Here is a 22,502-nt window from a genome sequence, read left to right as displayed (position 1 = left end):
TTGATTAAATGAAAAAAAATAAAAAAATAAGATAATTTAAATATAAAAAAATCCTAAACTTTAATTTCCATTTACTCAACCTCTCATAAAATTAGAAAGAGATGAATACGAAGAAGAAGAAAATTAGGAAGAAAGGAAGAAGAGGAGGAAGGGAAAAAAATCACTTAAGTGGGTGCAATGAGCCATTTTTGTGTGTGCATCCATCTTCTCATCAGATGATGAGAAGATTCAAGTGTGTTTTCCCCCTAATGTTTCCAAATGGCATATGCGATGATTTACGATCAGCACATCTTAGACGCACATTACCAAAATTAATAAAAAAAACTAAAAAATTGGTACTATAACAATAATTTTTGAAAATGTGTTCCGTAATTTTTAATTTAATTAATTTATTATATTTGCAGGTTTAACATGTAAGAACATCGACTCTAAAAATTTGAATACAAAATATAAAAAAAATCTTGCTTCTCGAATGTTGTAAAATCCTTAGATTTTGCTTCTTAAATCTTATTTACTGCTTTTTGAACAAGATGATTTAAGGAGTAAAAGATGAAGATAATGTAATTAAATTGTATATATATATATTTGAAAATTTGGAAGAGAGCTAAAATAATAATAAAAGTGAGTTAAAATAGGCTGTAAGGATTTACAAGGAAGGGTGAAGGAGAGGAGTTTTGATATATGTCACCGAATTTGTTGGTTAGATTCAATTTGAGTTTGTAAAATCAAGTGAACCAAATTTTGATTGGGTTCGACAAACCAAAGCATGTTGGCTCGACAAATCAAAGTACGTTGGTTCACAACAATTTTTAATTGGTTTAATAAACCAAACCAATTTATTATATTTTATTTCATAGTTTATATTAAGAATTGGATTATTATATTAAAAGGTTTCTATTCAACTTAAAAAAAATTTCACCATAAAATTGTACCTGTAACTTGAAATATATATATATATATATGCAAAAGTGAACTAAGAAACAAATTCTCTCTCCCTTACCACTAGAAACCGCGAACTCGAATTTCAACCAAAAACCCAAATTCGAACCAAATGGACCAACGAACCAGGTAACATAGGTTTTGACATAATGACCTAATCATGTATACGATCATTGCATATGAGATCTCAAAAAAAAAAAAGGTGGCAAAGAGATGACAAATTAATGCAATATCGGGGACTACGTGCACCACATAAGCACAGATAATACATTGGATAATAAATATCATTATCTATGTAAATTGGTTAGAAAATCAAGTTCATAAAAGAGTCATAAGTTTGAGGCTTACACATGATTTCATCTTCTTTCTCTCTTATATGGTAGTATAAGCTGTCAGATCAGATCAAATCAGATAAATATAATCACTCGCTTTCCCCATATGTTTGAATTCATACTTTGTGATACTTGTACTTCTGCCCCAAATTGAATTTAGTGATGTTGTCGTCAAAACCTTTGAGTACAAGGTTCTTCAAAGCTTCTACACCTTGTTCAAGTGCTGCATCAATCTAAACCATAAACACCAAAATCAGATAAATATTTCTACAACAAATACAAAATCTAAAAGCAGGAAAAAAAAAAAAAAACTACTCATGATGAACCCAAACATGTGGGATTTATTTAATGTTCGGTGAAACACATGCATGGGGGTCAGTACAGTTCCCTTTCAGGTGCTTAACCTGAATGGTTTTCACAAAAGATAACTATCTCAAACAGATAATGGAAAGTATTTTGACATCACCCCTCAGGGTTTTAGCGAAAACTAGAGATCCCCATGATTTTCAAACTGATGAGAAAACATATCCCCTTGACTTTGGTCTTCCATGACAAAAAAAAAAAAAAAAAAACTTGAGCATTTTGCTCAAGTTCAACCTCTTGCCAAAAGACCCTCAATTTTTTGGATGATTGAAACATCCCCTCTATCAAATTGGTGAATATTTGAGATACCCTTGTGTTTTCAAATTGATTACATGTCCCCCTTGAATATGATCTTCTTTCATAGACTAAAAAAAACAATCTAAATACCTTCATTTCCAACCTATAACCAAAAATCAATAATTTTCCTTTCTAAAACCAGTCATTTTCAAGCTCTTCGACTTAACCAAACTAATTCTTAATCTCATCTTCAATCCATCGTTTTGAACATCACCTTAATCCCTTGTAGAAAAAATCTCATCATCTTCTACTACAAAAATCTTATCATATTCTTTAGATTTAAAGATTAAAGTAGATTAATTTTAAGGTTAACGTCTAGGATAGCAATTTTACCCATGAGAATATATATGATTGGTTTTGAGAAGAGATTTTCAGTTTCAGGTTAAAGGCGAGGGTAATGAGGTCATTTCCCATTTGTCCATTAAAGAATACCAAGGTCAAGAGAATAACTGCTTTGGTGAATATTTGAGATACCTATATTCTTAAATCAATGACATTGACCCTTTAATTTTCTTCCCAAAATCAGTCTTCAAGATCTTCAATCTTAACTGTAGTTCCCCCCCCCCCTAAGAAGAAAATCCTTGCTCCAGATACATAGGGTCAAAGGAAGGTTGGGCTAAATGAGTACCGTTGGTTATGTGGAAATATTCTAAAGTGATGGGAGAATTAAAGCATCCTCCACAGCTTTGGTTGTATTTATATCATTTTTTTTAATAACTTTTATACATTAATATTGCAAATAAGACAATTACACAAAAATAGTTGCACAGTAAGCAAGCTCAACATTTTAGAAAAAAACTATGTGGCAATAAAAAGTGTACTACTTTTAAGCCTTTACTTACAAAACTTTGTTTCGAAACCTAAAACATTCATGGAATACTGAACATTTTCCTTTGTTAATGTCTTGGTGAAAGTGTCCGACAAGATGCAAACTTAAGTGTGGGATACCAAATGATTGAATACTATGACCAGAATCCAATGTAAAAGGAGAGGAAAACAAACTTTGAATGATTAATCAAACGAGTTCAATGAGAATTCATGAAATAGAAGTTCACTTTTCAATAAGGTTCCTCTTCAAAGAGAGACTTCATAAATCCACTATAATAATGCTAAATAAGTTTCCCACCTTTCTTATATCTTCAACTAAAAAGTAGTTTCCTATTCCAAAAAAAAGAACTCATTGTGAAGAACTAAATGAAGAAACTAATAAATTTGGAATTTTGCAAAATAAAACTAAAATGAGAAGCCAGACAAATATGGAAACAATGTCAGACGTGATCACAATCACACTTGGTGAGGATCCCATGGGCATGTATTACAATGCCCTCCTCATCATCCTGGGGCTAAAACTCAGCCTAGAGTTTTTTAGGTCAAACTCTTCAAACAATCATGGATCCAACTAGAAAAACTCCATGAAAAGCCCATGTACTATCAATTGATGAATGTCCTTACAAATGAACAAGACACAATAAATATGATACTCACCTCATACATACCATCTTGAAAAATATCATCTTGAAGAATGGATAGAAAGATAGTATCATCTTGACATTTCGATAAATCTGAAACCTAAGATGCTTATATACAAATAAGGAATTTTTTTTCTTACTTTCTTCTTGATGCCCTAAAAGGATGATATAGGGCCAGGATATTGAATGATTAAATGAAGTTTTTATTTCATTGGAGGGAGGAACCTTTTGGGGAAGGAGAGGAAGAATGGATAGAAAGATAGTACGTAGAAGGGTTAGACTTTGCTTATCTAAGAACAAGGAGTAAGTAGCTATGGATAGATAAAGTTGTGAGTCATGTGAATTGTCTAAACATCATAGAACATTTTTTCCTACTAAATGCGATTTTCCTTGAGCTATTGTTCACTCTGATGTGTAGGGCCCTGCTCCTGTAGTTTCAATTTCTGGTTATCGTCATTTTTCGATTTCAGTAGAGGTAGTCTTTTATTTCCTCATAGATAGTCAGTTGATATTCTTCATCCGCCGGCATTCCTTGTTTGAGAATCCATTGTAACAACATGCTTTATTATTATTTTTTAGCCTTTTTTAAATCTAAGTATCATCTTTTTATTAATGTCATAGTCTGAAGGAGTGTACTTTGGAGATAGCTGAAATTCAGAATAATCATCATTGACTTTCTTGAAATTTTTTTATGGCTCAATTTTCTTCATCTTCAGCCTCTTGTAGGTGCCAACATGAATTCGTTCTCGAAAGTAATCACCGATTAAAATATATCACAACCATGTCCATGATCTGGTAAAGGAATCAGGTCCAACACTATATTCAATGGTCTTTTCTTGGACCATTTCAATCAGGTTCTTCCCTATAAAATGATTGAATGGGCTATTATTTAAGTAAATTCAGCAGGCGACAGAGTCATATCCCACTGCTTTGCTTACTTTCCAACAATGTTGCTTAACAAATCTCCAATACCTATGTCTACAAATTCCATATGTTCGTCAGTTTGTCAATCTAAGCATTTGAAAATTTTAACTTGGTGCTAGAACTCTTCCACAAAGTTTAAGAAGTGACTAACTTGGGAATACCATTTACTCGAATGATCTTTGTAAAACTGCGCGAGAAAGCTAAGAGCCATCTCAACTTTTTTTGTGGGAGAGAAATAGGACATTTTAGAGAACCAATACTCCAAACTTTACATGGCAATCCCAAAACAATATCCATAGATTTTCCCACAGAACTCTTGGATTCTGTCTGTATCCCTCGGCTGCTTGGCATACCAATACACCTAGACATGTAACTCTGAACGTCCCTACCCATCCTTGGCCTGTTTTACTTATCTTATACCAAAACTAGGATCTAGTCAATACCAAAGAGGCCACCAAGTCCACCAGAATAATTATTTTCTCTTCTAGAAAAAGATTTCGTATGCACATAGATCTCCATACTTCCCACCATGCTCTAGGCATTAAGCATAAAATCTAGCCAGAGTTGGACATCTTTGCACCGGTCCTGAAATGCCTGGACCTGAATCCGAAGTACATAATGAATACAAATTCGATAGTACCTGAGGTGCTTCTCTTCAAGTATTGCAGTAAATCTGAATATGTACCAAACATGTTTAGGATATGGAATATGAACTGGGTTGAGGCGCAGACTAGGTTGCTCTCTTTAAGATGTTCCTCGCCTATGCTTGAACAAAATCACTGCAAGCAGAAAATTTGTACGAGATGTCCCTAGGATACCACCACCCAATTACTAACACTGATGGTCTCTTGTTATGCAGTAAAACAAAGAACATGAAAATCTCACATTCGTTCCTTTGACCAAAAATTAAATAAAAATAAAATAAGAAAATAATATACGGTTGAGTTCTTGTATACTGTAACAAGAGATTGAAAAAGAGAAAGTGTGCTTTTAAAGGACAATTGGGTTGTCAATGTTTTTTTTTGATAAGTGTAATATATTAAATGAAGGAAAAAAGTACAAAGAGGCCGAGGAAGCCTCTAAGAGAGCAACAAGCTAAAAAGAGAACAAAGCATCAAAGACTACATAAAGAATTCCATCTAAAAACGAAATCATCAAAAGTGATCCCCTTGAAATCGATGTTCTGTTTCGCCCAAAGATATAATAAGCCCAAGATCTCCAAGAATATGCCGTGAGAGCTTCTCATTCTATTGTTAAACACCCTGTTATTTCTCTCGTTCCACACCCCCCAAGCTATAGCCGAGGGAAGAATAGCCCACAGAAATCTTTTCCTGGAAGAGAAGACATTACTGGCCCACCCTTCTAACAACAGGGAATACTTACAAGGAAGGACCCAATGAATACAAAAAAGACCAAGGAATATTGACCAAATTTGGTAAGAGAATGTGCAATGAATTAAAAGATGGTCGACAGACTCCCCATCTCTCATGCAAAGAGGACAACAATTTGGAGTGATCCACCCTCGAGCAATCAAATTGTCCAATGTAAGAATCTTCCCAAGGGAAGCCAACCAAACAAAAAAGGATATTTTAGTTGGAACGAATTTTGACCAAATGATAGATCTCAAGGGGGATTGCTCGGCAAAAGGGTTGAGGCACTTAAAAAACGAGCTAACAGAAAATCTCAAGTCTTTAGCCTTCATCCATTCCCATCTATCTTGTTCACTATCATTGAGAGGACACGAGTGCAAAAGGTCAAGGAAAGATATCACATCTGTTAGCTCCCAATCATTAAAGCTTCTCCTAAACCCCAAATCCCAAGTGGAGTTGCTATCGTTGCGAATCAAACACTGCTGAATCGAGCAGTTCTTTTTTGTAGAACAGGCATACAAGGACGGGAATTGAACTGCTAGAGGCGATGTGCCGCACCAACTGTCCTCCCAAAATCTGATCTTATTCCCCGTACCCGCTTTGAATCTAATCCCTTTTTCAAATTCCTCGCTCATTTTCAAAATACCCTTCCAAACACTACACCCGTACGAGCCTTTAGCCTCACCGCTATACCAAACCAACCAACTACTCCAAAAGTCCGATCTGTTGGGAAGGGGGAGAACTATGATTATAAGAGGGTCACAGGGTTTAACTGGGGCATGGCACACTCAAGAGTGGAGGAAAATACACACTAAACACTCCCCCTCACCCATAAGGGTGGAAAGAATCGAACTCATGACTTATACAAGCCTAGTGCTCTAATACCACGTTATCCAACCAACTACTCCAAAAGACCGATCTGTTGGGGAGGGGGAGAACTACAAATATGAGAGGGCCACATGGTTTAACTGGGGTATGATACACCTGAGAGTGGAAGAAATATACACCCAACAAACAATTTATAGAAAAAATGCAAAGAGGACTGTTCATGTTGGAGGAACGGATGCAATTAAGAAAACCAACAAAAGTGTTGGTAAGGTTTTAGCAAAACCAACGGACAATATTAAGAATTGAGGACCGGTGCAACGATTGAAACTAATTTGAAAAAAGGATATAGAAAACCAATGCATTGCAACAGTTGAAAACCTTTTGAAAAAGCAAGTTTTTTCTGTGACTTTAATAAGAACACAAAAGGACAAAACAGAGAAATTGACAAACAAAATCTTTTATCTATAAAATGCTTAACATAGTCAAAGCCTTAGTTTCCCTATGCTTTTTCTCTGGATTGTTCTACAAATAATTGTCACTTGTTTGTTGTTGTTTGTCTTTTAGGATTAGGGTTTGAAGAAGAATTAGGAAAAAGTGAGATAAAAGGAGATAACTCCCTTTCTACATCTATTATATTATATATGTACAAAAAATATGGACTAAGTACAACAACACTACTATTACCTAGAATACCCTTATAACATAAGATATCCAATACTCCCCATCAAGCTGGTGTGTAGATATTCCAATACCCAACTTGTTGACAATATTACAAAATTATGGAGTATCAAGTCCCTTGGTTAAATATTAGCTAACTTGTCTTCAATCTTCACAAATGAAGTACAAATATCGTCGGACTTCAACTTCTGTTTAATAAAATGATGTTTCGCATTCAATGTGCTTAGTTCTATAATGTTGTATTGGATCATGGGCAATATTGATCAATGATCACCACCTTGTTGTCATAGTACAATCTCATAGGGCCTTGAGTAGGCAAATCCATCTTTATTAGCAGCATGCGAACCCAAAGGGGTTCACATACCCCGTGTCATGGCTTAAAACTTTGCTTTTGCACAAAACCTTGCAACTACAGATTGTTTCTTACTTCTGCAAGTCACCATATTACCTCCTACAAATATACAATACCATGAAGTAAAACGCTTATCTAAGATTAATCACGCTCCATCTGCATCATTATGGGCCTCAACTTTTGTATCACCACAATTAACATATAAGTAACTCTCTCCAAGAGATAACTTTAAATGCCTAAATGTTCTACATGCATCATCTAAGTGTCCAGTAAATAGGGCATGCATAAACTGGCTCATTACACTAACTACATATGCAATATCCGATCAGGTGAGAAAAATAGATAAGTAGATCCAAAAGTCTTTGATATCTTTCTACATTAAGAAAATAATCATTACTAACTTCACCGAATATGTGATTTGGGTTTATTGGAGTGTCACAAGGTTTGCACCCCATCATGCTCGTCTCTTCTAAGTGGTCAAGAACATATGTTTGAGTAAATCTCTTGGCCACTAAATGGGCTCTATATCACTCAATTGATCCATTGAGTGATAATTCATCGTCAACACCCATTGGCTTCTTCCTTGGAGGTACGTAAACTATATCTTGGGTATTGTTCTTATGAAGAGCTTGTATTTCCACTTTCATTGACTTTTTCTCCATTCAAGTCGAGAAAGAGCACCTGCAACACTACGAGGAATGGACATAGAAGACAATACAAGGAAAAACTACAATATGAAGGAGATAATGCATGATATGAGACAAAATTAGAGATAGGGTGTTGAGTACAAGAACGAAAGCCTTTCCTAACTGCAATAGGAAGGTCATAATAAAAAACCACAGGGAAATACGAGAAATACTTGAAATAAGAGGATCTAAGGAAGTCGTTTGGTAGGGATCATGACAGTTTGTTATAGCTCATTTTTTTTTCCTTTTTGAGTATACTTTCAAATTTTTTTCCCCCGTAACAAAAGTCTCCTCATGTCCAGTACCATTACGACCGCCTTCTATTCCATTATTATCATCAAACATATAAGAAGAAAGGTTTCATAAGGCCTAAAACAGTCACCCAGAGCTTGGTTTGAAAGGTTTCGTAGCTATGGTAAAAAATGGGTATAAGTAGAGCCAAACTGACCACACTTTATTCATTAAGCACTCAAATAAGAGAGTTATAACTCTTATAGTCTACGCAAATGACATAGTAGTTACTGGAGATGATCATGATGAGATTTGAAACTTGTAGGGTCGATTAGTAAAACTGTTTAAGATCAAAGATCTTCGTCAATTGAGGTAATTTCTAGGTATTGAAGTTGCCTGATCCAACAAAGACATTCATTTTGTAGCGGATGTATGTTATTGACCTCCTATATAAGACATGCATGATGGGGGTGCAAACCTTGTGACACTCCGATAGACTTGAATCACAAACTCGATGAAGTTAGTGTTGATCGTCTAATTGAAGTAAAAAAGATATCACAAACTTGTGGGTCACCTTATCTATTTGTCTCTCATCTGACTTGATATTGCATATGCCGTCAATGTCATGAGTCAGTTTATGCATGCCACATCTACATGACATATGGATGCTATATATAAAATATTCTGCATATGAAATTCTCCCCTATAAGGCTTTTTGTATACTAATCATGGTAACACTCAAGTTGAAGCCTATACAAATTTAGAGTTGGTAAGATCAATCTTAGATTGACGTTTTACTTCAGGATATTGTAGTTTGTGGGAGGTAATCTTGTGACTTAGTGAAGAAAGAAACAATCTATAATTGCGAGGCCTACTACTGAATCAAAGTTTCGAACTATGACATATGAGATATGTTAACTCCTTTGGGTTCGAATGCTACAAACTAGTATGAGTTTGCCTATTCAATAACATATGAAATTGTATTGTGAAAAAAAGGCAACGATTAGTATTGTGCATAATCCAGTGCAACATGATAAAACTAAATAAGGTAGATCGTTATTATATCAAAGAGAAAATGAAGATCGAGGATATTTGTACTCTATATGTGAAATCTAGAGATCAATTAAATGATGTCCTAACCAAATGGCTTTGTAATCCACCGTTTTCTACTATTATTAGCAAGCTGGGTATGTGTAATATTTACACACTAACTTGCAGGGGAGCATAGAATAACTCATGTTATAGGGGTACTATCGGTGGTTGTATCCTGGACCTTAATTCATTTTTTCTTTGATATATAATATAATATATGTAGAGAGTTTAATCAACTCTTTAACCCATTTTTCCAATTCTTCTTCAAACCCTAACCCTAGAATACTAAAACAACTCTTATAAATACTACTCCCAACTGCAGGAGGTATATGTTAGATTAGTGAAGCAACATGTGATGGAAGGTCTAGTAAATAAAGTTCCCCCTCTTCATAGCCCGTACTTGTCACTAAGTTCTAAAAAATACAATGAGATTGAAAGATTGTGAAAGTATAATACAAGAACTTGGTGATGTGACTAATAGACAAGATTTAAAATAGAGTTGGTCACATGAAGAACAAAAGATAATAGCAAAGAAGGACTGACAGAGATATTACCCTTGCAAACGATGGAAGAGTAAGATCCATTATCAATTTTTACCTTATCTTTAACAAGACAAATGTTATAAGATGGAAAAAATGAAGATACCAATCATATGATAAAAGGCCCCAGAATCAATAATCCAAGTGTGGCTATGCGTGGAAACAGAGATATTGAAGGCTGAAGAAGATGTACCTGAGTACGCAAATGATGTGGAAGAAGTATCGGGTAACTCTGCTAAGCCATAAAACGTCTAAAAGCTTCAATCTCCTCGTAAGAGAAATTACTACTATTTGCGGAAGGGGCCTCTGTAGATGGAGTAACTAGCAACGAACACCCTGTAGAGACAACAAAATGAGCAGTTGAACCCCTTGTACTATTATAGCGGCTTCCTCCTCGTTTACCATCGAAGAGACCACCTCTCTGTTTAAGACGACCTTGGAGGTCTCAACAAGTCTCCTTGGTAGGGTGAGTGCGTTCACAATTTTTACACTTCAATTTATCATGATCATCTCTAGATGTTCTCACCCGGCCAAAATCTCTGCAACACCACGACTTGAGCCACCTCTTTGAGACATGGAAGCTAAAGTGAATTTCTCTAGAACAGGAGATTGTTGCATAGTACTACGACATCGCTCATCACGATGTAGATAAACATAATCTTCAAATAAAGATGGAAAAACTCTTTACCAAAAATTTGAATCCGCACTTTTTCATAATCAGAATTCAAACCAAAAAAGAATTCAAACACCCTATTTTCCTCAACCACCTTCTTATATGCAATAGCATACTCTGAACATCTAGCTTGAAAAGTCTGATAGTGGTCTAACTCTTCCCACAAACAACAAAGAGTAGATAAATAGGAGGATAGGGGCTTGTTCCCTTGTCTCATCTGCTAAATAATTTGTCACAACTCATTCACACGAGCAAAATTCCCAACTTCAAATATGTTGCATTCATTATATCCGATATCTATTTGGCAGTAGATAATAACAAATACTGATTACTAATATCTGACTCATGGAATGAAGAAGCCAAGACATCATGATGACATTCCATCGATCCCATTAACCATAAATAGCGCCAGAAAGGCTATGGGTAGTAATGGCACCAATCAAGTATTTTTCTCTTTCCTTTCCTTTTAACATATAACATAGTAGATTGAGACCAAATAAGAAAATTCTCTCCATTAAATCCACAGTAGTAATTTGAAGGTTGAGAGCTTCATTCTGTGGAACACCAATGCTTCCTTCACTATTCAATGGGAACATTAGAGGATTGTCTAACCTTAGACATATCAACAAAAAAACTGATTTACACAAATCAAACCTTATAACTTCACTTTTGACCTCCATAGATCAAATAATATGATAAGCAAGGGCTATACAATCCAAAAACTCCAAAACAGGTTCTTCACATCACCCGGAGTGGTCCCACACAATACAGATATTGATTCCAATCTCGAACAACATTGTTAAAGCCCCAATAGCACTCAAACAATTATTTCTCTCGATTTCACAATGATAATCCACAAAAAATTGCAAGAATTAATCGAAAAATAGCAAACGAAAAAAAAAAAGACCTAAAACCATCAAATAGAAGTTGAGAAACACTTCCCCGAGCATTCAATCTTGATCCAAATCATTCAAGACCACTTCCATAAGCTTTATTACCAAAAAAAAAACGACATGCTTTATTGTGATCAACTTTAGAAAAAAAACTAGCTGAATGGATCTAGGCGCCAAAAAAACTTCAAATCTGGAATTTTCACCAAAACTTTTATGACTCACTCACATATACTCCAAATCACTTGAAATCAGTCCCACAAATTCCCTAAAATCAATATCTTTCAAATTCATTCATCAATGTCAAGATTCGACAACATGTTAGATGAGCAAGTAATTATCCTCCCTTTGCTCCTCTCTCTAGATGATTTTCATGATGTTGGGGATCCAAAGGTATCTGTAATACCAAGTTACTTGGTGGTTTTTGTCTTTTAGGATTAGGGTTTGAAGGAGAAGAATTGGGAAAAATGAATTAAAGAGAGAACTCCCTTTCTGCCTCTATTATATTATATATCTACAAAAATATGAACAAATTACAATAATACCACTATTACCCAGACTAACCTTATAACACGAGGTATTCTAGAATGTCGAGCACTAAGCTTCTTTTGAGATTTGACAAATTCCAAGGCTTCACGGCCAGTCTAAAGCAATTACTCCCAAAGACCCAGTGAAGCAAGTAAGGATGCCAATGCATAGTGTTTGGAAATTTGGTAAGGCATGGAGTGATATTCTCTTCAACTAATTTGGAACTTCAGTTGGCCATAGGTGTCGATGCAAAAAATTTGGATTTCATGGAATTGGTAGCAACAAGGCTATGGGAGCTTCAAAATTTAGACAAGGTAGTAGTGGTTGCTTATTAGATGATAGCTTTCAATTTTGTGTCAGCCACCTACACCACTAGCAGCAACAACAAACACCAAGAAAACTATGATATCCACCATGAATGAGTACTTTTTTAAATTCAAACACAATGTTTCCCTCCTTAGAGAAATCAAATAGGATATCTGGATGCTACATGTGTTCGTCAAAATTCAAGCCGAATAGTGGCATATCATCAATGTAAATCACTACAATTTTCTTGGATGAGGACATAGTACACGAGTCATAAGTCGATGAACATGGAGGTTGTGTTTGAAAGTCCAAAAGGTGTGATAAGCCATTCGTAAAGCCCATTACGGGACATAAAAGATGTCTTCCATTTGTGAATTTGCATCCTAAGTGTACTAAACACATTGAGGTGGACACATTTCTGTTTTTGGAGAGAAGATCTCATCCGGTCATATTTCTACTACACAGGTTTGAACATCTCAACTATTTGTAGATCTCTTTACTAAGGCTATCAGACCTACCAACAACCCAAGGAAGTTAGGTCAAACTGCATCTATACTCTTGCTTGAGGGGGAATGTTAAAAATGTACATGTTTCATCAATTTATGGTAAGTATTTGAGATTGTTTGAAAAGAGGAGAATGAAATAACATAACAATGCAAAAATAAAATAAAATGCAGGACTGCTAACAACCAACTACAATCACATTTATTATAGAACTGATATATATTCTAGAATCTGACAATCGAGACTTGAAGTTCTAACAAAAAAAGGGAATGAAAGCCATGGACCATAATAAATAAATAAAATGAAACCTGCTTTCGCTCCTCCCAACTGAACTTCTGTAGAAGATACGCTTTCATGTCCATGGCCCCAGGAGGATTGCCAATGCCTTCAAGCATCAAAGAAATTTCAGATTTTACAATGGAAAACTTAAGCGCTTTAAGCCAACGAAAAATTAGACTTAAGAGATGGTAGATGTACTTCAATAACTAACCTATGCAACACCGAGGAAATTGACGACAACCATCCAAATGGTCAATGACACTCTTCACTCTGTCATAGGAGATTGTCAAACATAGCAAAATGTTGTAAAGTAGTTGTTTCGACTTTCAAGTAGGGCATTTTGGGAATGCAAAGTATATCATTGTAATGTAAGAATCATGTATGCCATGATACATACATGCATCTTTCACATTGAAAACTGTCAATGTGATAATAAATGTATTATGTGAGCATTTAGTTCAAAAAGCTTCCAAAATTAATTTGAACCGACACAAAACCAACTACCCAAATTTTGACTAGAACATATCATTCTACTCATTTGTCTTCAAAGCCCATCTAGACACTGATCCACTTAAATCCTAGTTATAGAAGTGTCAAAGGTGAAAAATGGGTGATGTCAATCTGTTTGAGAAGATAATTTTGGTTACTATCCCAAGGGAATGCATCCCATGCATTAAAAGAGGTTAACTTCGATGATTCAAAGTGTTTAAGGCATTCCTGAAGAGTTTTGGTCACCAACAGAGCATGTTTTGCCGAGTCAACTTACATATTAAGACCATCTCACAAAATACAGATTGAAATGACACCAACTTTGGTAGGAGTGATTGGGAAGGAAGAATGAAAATCCTCACAAAATTTGAGATGGTTTGGACATGAATTGAGAAAGTTATGATCTTCCAAGTGAAATATATTTATAAAGTGATATCTCCCAAAATATAAGTTTTCTTTTTTATCAATCCCAAAATACAAGTTAGAATGGTTCAAAATTTGGTGGAGTTGTTCATGAGGAAGTCATTAGCAATTCCTCAAAATTTCAAGTCATGCTGAATTAAGAAGAAAAAGATATGGCCTTTCGTTGGACGTATTAGTAGAAGAAAGTGTTTGAAAAGACCGATACCAGGAGATTCTACACCAAAAGTTCTGACACTAAAAGATCCAACACCAACTGTAATTTATGTTTTACATTGTAACCCTTACCCCTACCCAGTCTATAAATAGGGGTGAGGGTAGGGCTGTTGATGGATCAGGTCCGGATTGGATTGGGGTTGATTTGGTACCGATCCAATAAGGACCGTATCCGGGATTGATCCGATAAGAATTGGATCAGACCCTTACCGAATCGGGTTTTTTCGGAACTCAATATTAAGATTCGATCCATTAACAATCGGATCGGGTTCAGATCGGGCAAAACCCGATTTTAGATACAAAATCTAAATAACCTTCATACATCTCAACAAATATATAATATAATTTATATACTTTCTAATATATTATTGGATCGAGACATGGTTGATCCAGATAAGATATCAGATCAGATCCTAAACAGAATCCAAAACATCGATCCAGACCCGAAGTTATCAGACTGGAACGGATCGGATTTCGGGTCTAATCCGATCCATTGACAGCCCTAGGTGAGGGTGCCCATAAAGAACTTTTGATCTTTGGTATTTTACTTTTTCATTTCTTCATGTTGCCCGGGAGATTTGTAGAGAGTGAAACTCTAGGATTCTAGAGAGAGAAAGCGAAGAATTTTGTAAGTTTGCACAAATAATCTTTTTTTTTGTGCTTATCCACGGGTGAGACTAGTCCCATGGTCAAACTCACCCCTCCCTCGGAAAGTCCTACGTGCAACTGGTTGAGTTGAGCGTCAATCTGACCCTGGAGGGTGGCCCCAAGGAATTCATTGCTTCGTAGGGTTTCGAACTCTTGACCTACTCTTCCTAAGGAGCTTATCAAGGCTCAGCTTGTCACCTGTTGGGGTTGTTTGCACAAACAATCTAAACAAGTATATTTGATCCCAATTTGATTTATTTCTCTTTAATTATCAGTCATAACTTTTAAGATCAATCCCAAACCAGCTCATTCTGAAATTGAACCACAAAAATCCATCTCTTAGTGGGGACATAAGATGAATCCAATCATGAATCAGCAAAATTCCAGTTGACAAGAAGTCCCCCAGTCATAAATCGACCAAGTTAAGCCAATTCTTTTTGTTTGATAAGCAAAGCAAAGATTATATTAAAAAGAAAAAAGTAGCCAAGGCAGCCATCAAACAAGTTAAGCCAAATTTGCCAAACAATTGGATTATCTTAATATATTAGTGCTATCCAGAATTATACCCATTATGATGGCCATGTCCACCTTTTGGTTGAAGCCTCATGACACCATTTGGTAAGCTCATCTCATCATAAACCTACAATCATCAAATTCCACCAAAAAAATAAAAAAATGTAAAAATGATATAGAAAATTATTATGTGAATGACATGATATTGCCTTTTCTTGTTTTAAACAGATATATTATTGAATACATACCAATAGGATATGACGCAAAGGTACTTGATAGTATGCAGCGAGTGGTCCGACCTTAAAATAATTAAAAGAGATGAGTAAGTCATTTATAGGTTGTGGGTATATTAAAGCAGCTCAAAAGAGACATGGAATTCACTCAATTCAAATGGACTTCTAGCCATCAATATGAAAAAATCTGCCACTATACACACATATAATCCAATTAGAATGGACTACCAAGATTGACGTCTTAAGAAAATCTTTGAAACATGTTCTACCTGTTATCACTTTCTAGCATCGATACATGTAAAACTTCTACAAGTGAATGATACATGATTGTTCTAAAAAACCTGTGCATGTTACCATTAAGGTGGCTGACTACAAGTACAAGAACATGCATGGAAACTACAGATCAATGCTAAGAGCTCTTAAGTGATAAAAGAGAACTGACCGATTCCCCACTGAAATTCATGTATGCCTGAGGTTTTGCCAATAGGACCGGTACATCTCCAATTGAACCTGCAGTGATCGGACACAGAAACTGAATTAACCACCAGGCATAAGAATGCAATTTGCGTCTGAATCTATGCGACAAGACACTCTGTTCTCTAAGAATTTTCGATGTCAGATGTCATGACATATTCATGAGGACGCATGCCAAGACAGTTTTTCAAACAAATCTTAATTTATTTATACTAGAAGGTGGCATGTGCAAAAGCTATGTGAAAAAAGGGTAAATTAGACGGACCTTGGCATTGAATTTACCCGTTTTTCATGTCGTGCTTATTTGTAATTTAAAATATTGATTAAAGGATTTTTGGAGATTACATAGCAAAAAGGATACCTTTGTAATTATGAAAACTAATCAATGTGGTCATGGGTTGCAATTTTCTTGGTTTTTTACCAAAATGACCCTGATTATATTAAATTTAAATATAAAAGTGCGGGCATTTATGGCCACTCAAATTTTGGTATCGAGCCACTTCAATTCCACCTTCTCTCATTACAATAGTAAAGATATTTGTATTAAGCCAATACATATACATTTGTGTGCATGATGTTAATATATCATCTCATCTAAATACCTCTTTCAGTGTTGTATGCTTAACATGAAATAAAGTATTTTTGAAAATGCATAATTCAACAAACGAATAAACTTGGAATATTAGGTTTGAAGGAGTTATTGCGTCTATATTATATAGGTACAATTGAAGTAAATGATAAGTCATGTATTTGACAAGTTTCCTTAGAAACTACTATAATTGCTCAAATGCACAAATGAATAAAAAGGGTCCAGGACCAGGATCACCGAGAGGAGAACAAATGACCATACAAGAGAACAAAAAGAAGGGAAGAACATGAAAGAATAAAAAGAAAGTTGAAGTACCTATTCCCATTAAGGCCTTTGACTGTATTGTATTCAACTTAATGCCTTCTTCTTGAGAAATGCGATCAATCATTTCAAAACCAACCTGGTTTGGAAAGATTTTTCAATTTATAGCATAGAAATTGATCTACAATTCACATATCCCTAAAAAGAACAAGTGAGATATAGTAGATACAATTGCAAATATAAGTTGACACAAGTGGTTCAAAAAAGTATACCTACATTGTGCCTAGTTCCATGATACTTATTTCCGGGGTTCCCCAATCCAACAATCAACCATGGTGTGTACTCAATTTTAGCTCCATCAGTATCAGGCAATGATGCAAACACATGAAGCTTTGTGGTGATTAGACGTCTTCTTTGCAAATCAAGGTTTCTCCGATAGGGTATGCAAGTGTTAGGGGCAGAAATTGAATGCAACATTATCTGGAAATCAAAAGTTCATTGTCAGTAATGGGACAACATTCATGGTTCTTAAACACAAAATCAGCAGGGATGGGTAACAAAGATCAGCCTAACTTCTCTTTAGTCAGGAATGCGTCTAAATGATCTTATATATTCTCTTTTGCATCAGTAAAAAGTGGCTGAGAAGGCCACCAATGGAAACTACAAAATTATCCGCTTACCCAACCCTTTTACATAAAGATCCCATCTAAACACAAAATCTTCAAAGAACTACCCTTGAACTCCATAAACACTAGGCACCAAACACAAAACAAACCCAAGATACTAAGGATAACCACTTGTACGAGCTCGACTTCGCCTTGAAAACAGGTTGCTCCTCCTCTCCTTCCAAATTCCATAACAAATGGCAAAAGAAATTAACCCCTATTGGATTCTTTTCTCGAAAACAAAATGGATGATCAACTTTGAAACAATGAGATAATTGAGAATGGAAACATTTGTGGGGGTAAAAAGAGACATGAAATGACTCCATGTCGTCAACACAAAATCACAATGGATTAGTAGGTGGCTAAACAATTCACTGTTGGAAAGGTAGATAGGAAACACTTCCAATCAAATGAGTAAATTAAGAGATGTATGAAATATCCAAACGAAGTACCAAGTCAATTAGAAAACATCAATATACACACGTAAATAGTAACCACTAATTCATAATTGTTCATAACACTCCTTGATTGTGGATACTAATATATCTTCCAAAACCAACAAGCATTGGGCACTGTGGTCAAGGCATCCCTCAAAAAAGGGAGAGGTCTTGAGTTCAAGCCTCGTCGTTGGCGACCCACAGGAATTTATCCCTGTTTACCTAGTATGCATGGTTTGTGGGGTATTGCATGTACACGGGGGATTTGGGTAAGATATGGTGCTCTGAGAGGCCAGTTGCCTCGCCCCTACTACTTAGGCCTACATCTCCGGAACCCTCATCATCAAATATATATATATATATATATATATATTCTTCCATCTCAAAAATAGTATTGTAGATACCCCATTTTTGCTTAGACCGAGCCCGAGAGCACAAAAAACCTTCCGAGAAAGGGCTTGAAATAAGGTAATTTTCAGGAGGGTTCAAAAACCCCATTTTCAAACAACCACAAGGTTTGAAGGCCATTTTCAGATTCTAGATTAAGCTTGGCCATACCTCACCCTTAGCCAAGCTTAATTTTATGCTTGGCCATACCTCAACCTTGGCCAAGCTTATTCTCTGACTAGCCAAGGATAACCCATGGCCAAAAGCATTTTTGCTTGGTCCAAGGGTGATCCACGGCCAGTGTTCAGGCCTTGGTTCACCCAAGGCCAATTCTATTGGTTAGTTAGAAGCCCATGTGAGCTCGAATTTTGTTAGGGATAATAATGCTTTAACCCGCTCCTTAATGACTTTTCCCCAAGAAAATCCCTCCATTTTACTCTTTTACCCTTCTCTTCAACTTTCCAATAATCCCACAGCCTTGGTCTTCTTGTAAATTCCTTTTTTCTTCCAACAAAGACCCTTGGTCAAATTGATCCCCACATGAGTGTAATTACTACCCTAACCTCATCTTGTCAGTACTAAACTAAGGTAGGTTACCTGCATGCCCCTCATGCTTATCCTGAATCCTAGAAGGTTCAATGTCAATTGACAAAGTTCAAGAGGTTTTGAAAATTTTGCCCAACCTATAGAATTCTGTAGAACTTGTGAGCAAAGACTAGATTAACCTTAGGTTGTTAGAGAGTTATTTAGGCTAGATGACCTTAATGTCCAAAATCCAAAAATCCATATTTACATGCCGTCTAGCCTTGTACTCTAGGATTTGACTCAAAGCCAATGACCTAAGACCCTTCTACCCTATGACCTTTTACAATCCAATCATCTTGATCATCATGATTAGTGAGACCATAGATGAGTGAAAGACCATCAAGGCCAATGAGAGGAGAGATAATTTGAGTTTTCTCTAGAGGTTTTGTTGAGAATATTAGGAACCTTGGGATTTAGGACAAGTTTACCCCCAAGGATCTTCCAAAACCCTACAAATAAGACCCCCATCCATGACAAGAGAGGAGGAGCTCAAGTAATCCAAAATTCTATCCAAGACTATCCTCAAAGCTCTCTAGCCTACCAAAACTCTGTCCAAATCCCTTCCCAAACATCCAAGAAGCTCCTAGAAGAGACCCAAGGTGGGGTCTAGTTGTAATTTTTCAAATTTTTTCTATGTAATCCCCCTCTTAACCTCTCCCTTCTACCCACTCCCCTCTTTACATTTAAGCAAGTTTATTTTTATGTAATCTCCTCCTATAAGCTCCATGAGAGCATTAGAGTAATTGTTTTTATTTATTTATTTATTATTATTTACTTTTCTAGCAAGCATTAAATTCCTAGATTAGATGTGTTTTACTTTCCTTGCTAGCTTTACATTCCTAAATTAGTTGTTCTTTACTTTCCTTGCAACTTTAAATTCATAGAATAGAAATTTTCCTATTTTCTTTCCTAATGGCTTAAGAGCTAGAGAGTCATCCCTCATTAGAGGTAATCTTCTCTTTCTAAGTCCATTACATGCATACACTATGTGCACACACATCACAATATGTTTTCTCTAAAATGACTAAGGGTCAAAGGTGGATATTTACTCAAATCTACACCTAATTCTCTAACCTAACAAAAAACAGTCCCAAAGATGACACATCTCATGCATAAGGTCCCTAGTCTTTCCATGGTGGTGTCCAACTCATGGACACCTTTTAAAGGTCAAACCAACAAAAAAAAATGCTCCTAAATAAGCACATAACCCTCTAAAAGAGCTTTGGGATCCAAGAAGGTGAAATCCATATGGATTCCCACCAAAATCCTAGACTCACAAATAATTCTAACAAGCACCTTCTTTCGTTTTTAGCTTGCTCATTATATTAATTGGTTCATTTTCTAGAGCTAGACTATAGTTAATTTTTCTTAACTTTTTTTTATAATTTCCTTTACTTTCAAAACCCAAAAAGAGTTTATAATCTTCTCCTATGGTCTATATTGGTAACCAAATTAGGATGAGAGGGACAAGGTGCCTAACACCTTCCTTGTCTTTCAACCGAACCTCCTTACCTTAGATTTTTTGGTAGACCATTTCCCCTTATTTTTTGGATATGTGAGTCACTCTTTTATAGTGTCCATTCAAGCTTTAAATGAATGGTGGCGACTCCTAAACCCATGTAGATGAGCTCAAACCTCACCAAAAGTTTCAAAGCCCACGTATGTACAAGTATTTTAATCACATATAGGGAAAAAAAATTAAAAGAAGGTTTTATAACATGTATACTCTCAAATAAACAATCAATTTCACTATGGCCTTAGCAAAAACATAAGAGTTACCCAGAGCGGTGGTGTCACAGATTAAGACTTCTTTCATATACGTTCTCCAAAAGACTATGATCTGATTTTACGAGAATCGCTAGTTAAGCTAGTAAGAGATGGAGGAGACGTTGTATTTTAGAAGAAAGACAATGCACCAGAAAAATTATAGCTTGAAGCTATCCTAAAACTATCGTGTGAACCAAATAAATTGGAGCTAATCACTATTATATATGTTACTTTCTAAGAAAGCCAACCATGATTCTAGTGTGTGATTAATTTCATAGTAATACAACTCATACAGCTGAAATTCTGCTGAAGAATCCAACAATGTGCACACATTTGGAGTTCGACATCAGAAATACAATTTGGGACATTCAAATAACAATTCTACCATCAGTGCTTGACTTTCAAGCATATCTTAGTTTTGTGTGATGCTTCACTATATGATAAACAACATCACACCAAAACCCACGTTTGGTCTCTCCAAAAAACCTAAGTTTGATAACCAATCTCCTCTTCTATCGAGTCTCATAAACTTTTCTAGTTCCTATAAAATGACCCAATCATTCTCTAGTGAAATATTTTATCCCAAACAAAGAAACACTGCCCATATCCATTTTTTTTTCCATTCAGAGTCTCAATAACCCTCTATGATATTAATATAAACTGCTACCCAGCACTCACAATCTCTTAATTTGTCTAATTTTTTTTCCCTTTTTCAAGAATGTAAGATAAGCAAATAATTGAAATATTGAAGAAAAAACATCCAAGTGAATACACTTTATTAAATCATAAATATCTATTAAAGCAACAAGAAAAATGGATAAAAACGTACAAATCACACAGCCTTCAACCAAAAATGATAAATGGGTTTCAGAAAAAAAGTTAGAAGTATATCAAAACTGAACACAAGAGAAATGGGTCTGCAAGAAAAAACAGAAAATGACCGGATGAAAGTTGGGTCTGAGGGAAAATTCAGAAGAAAAAAAAGAGAGAGAAAAATGGGTCTATCTAAAATTTTAGAAATGAGTCAAAAATAGAAGATATGAGAGATGAGTTTCTGGAAAAACTAAGAAATTAACACTACAGAAATAGAAAACTAAAAGAAAAGCTTAAAACAAAGCAAACCATTCTGTAATTTGAGAATTTGAAATATGGGAAATATGTGGGATGAAGAGAAGAACAAGACCTTTGATATTTAACTCTCCCCTTTTTCCGCTAAACTCTAGCTTTCAAACGTCACCTTGGCATGAACTCTTCTCCAAGTTCTGCAACAATGTGGCAGAGAGGCAGAGTGACTGCGGATAAAAATGGGATTTTAAAAATGGTTCCAGAACCGACCAATTTGATGGGCCTGTCAACGGATACACTAATCGAATCGGATTTGGCTTGGGCATAAAATGGGTCCAATTTTATCCAAAATTCGACTGAACAAATCCGAGTTTGGGGGGTTTGGACCTTGGAGTATATTCCAATAAAAATATGGGTTGAATTAGGGGTGTAATAAAATCCGAGTTTGGGGGGTTTGGACCTCTAGAGTATAT

The 22,502-nt window shown here is 35.6% G+C and overlaps 1 protein-coding gene across 3 annotated transcripts; it reads right to left on the bottom strand.

Annotated features, from left to right (window-relative positions):
- Positions 1-1,183: 1,183 nt before the first annotated feature.
- LOC147394430 (Peptidyl-tRNA hydrolase family protein) lies at positions 1,184-22,345 on the bottom strand. 3 transcript variants are annotated; one of them, XM_086453827.1, is made up of 9 exons: positions 22,087-22,146; positions 17,400-17,603; positions 17,178-17,262; positions 16,242-16,309; positions 15,815-15,865; positions 15,620-15,693; positions 13,492-13,550; positions 13,310-13,386; positions 1,184-1,504 (listed from the first exon to the last, which is right to left on the bottom strand). In XM_086453827.1, exons 1-9 carry the CDS (start codon positions 22,087-22,089, stop codon positions 1,388-1,390), a joined length of 738 nt encoding a protein of 245 aa, XP_086309953.1. In that variant the 5' UTR covers positions 22,090-22,146; the 3' UTR covers positions 1,184-1,387. The 3 variants fall into 3 exon arrangements, with proteins under 3 accessions (XP_086309953.1, XP_086309955.1, XP_086309954.1); XM_086453829.1 differs by lacking the exon at positions 22,087-22,146 and adding an exon at positions 21,794-22,040; XM_086453828.1 differs by lacking the exon at positions 22,087-22,146 and adding an exon at positions 22,148-22,345 and having other exon boundaries at positions 1,210-1,504.
- Between the last annotated feature and the right edge of the window lie 157 nt (positions 22,346-22,502).

This window comes from Akebia trifoliata, chromosome 9, assembly GCF_017979445.1.
Source record: "Akebia trifoliata isolate Shusen 1 chromosome 9, ASM1797944v1, whole genome shotgun sequence".
NCBI classification, from domain to species: domain Eukaryota; kingdom Viridiplantae; phylum Streptophyta; class Magnoliopsida; order Ranunculales; family Lardizabalaceae; genus Akebia; species Akebia trifoliata.
Note: the sequence above shows the minus strand (reverse complement) of the source record. Positions and strands in the feature narration are given on the sequence as shown.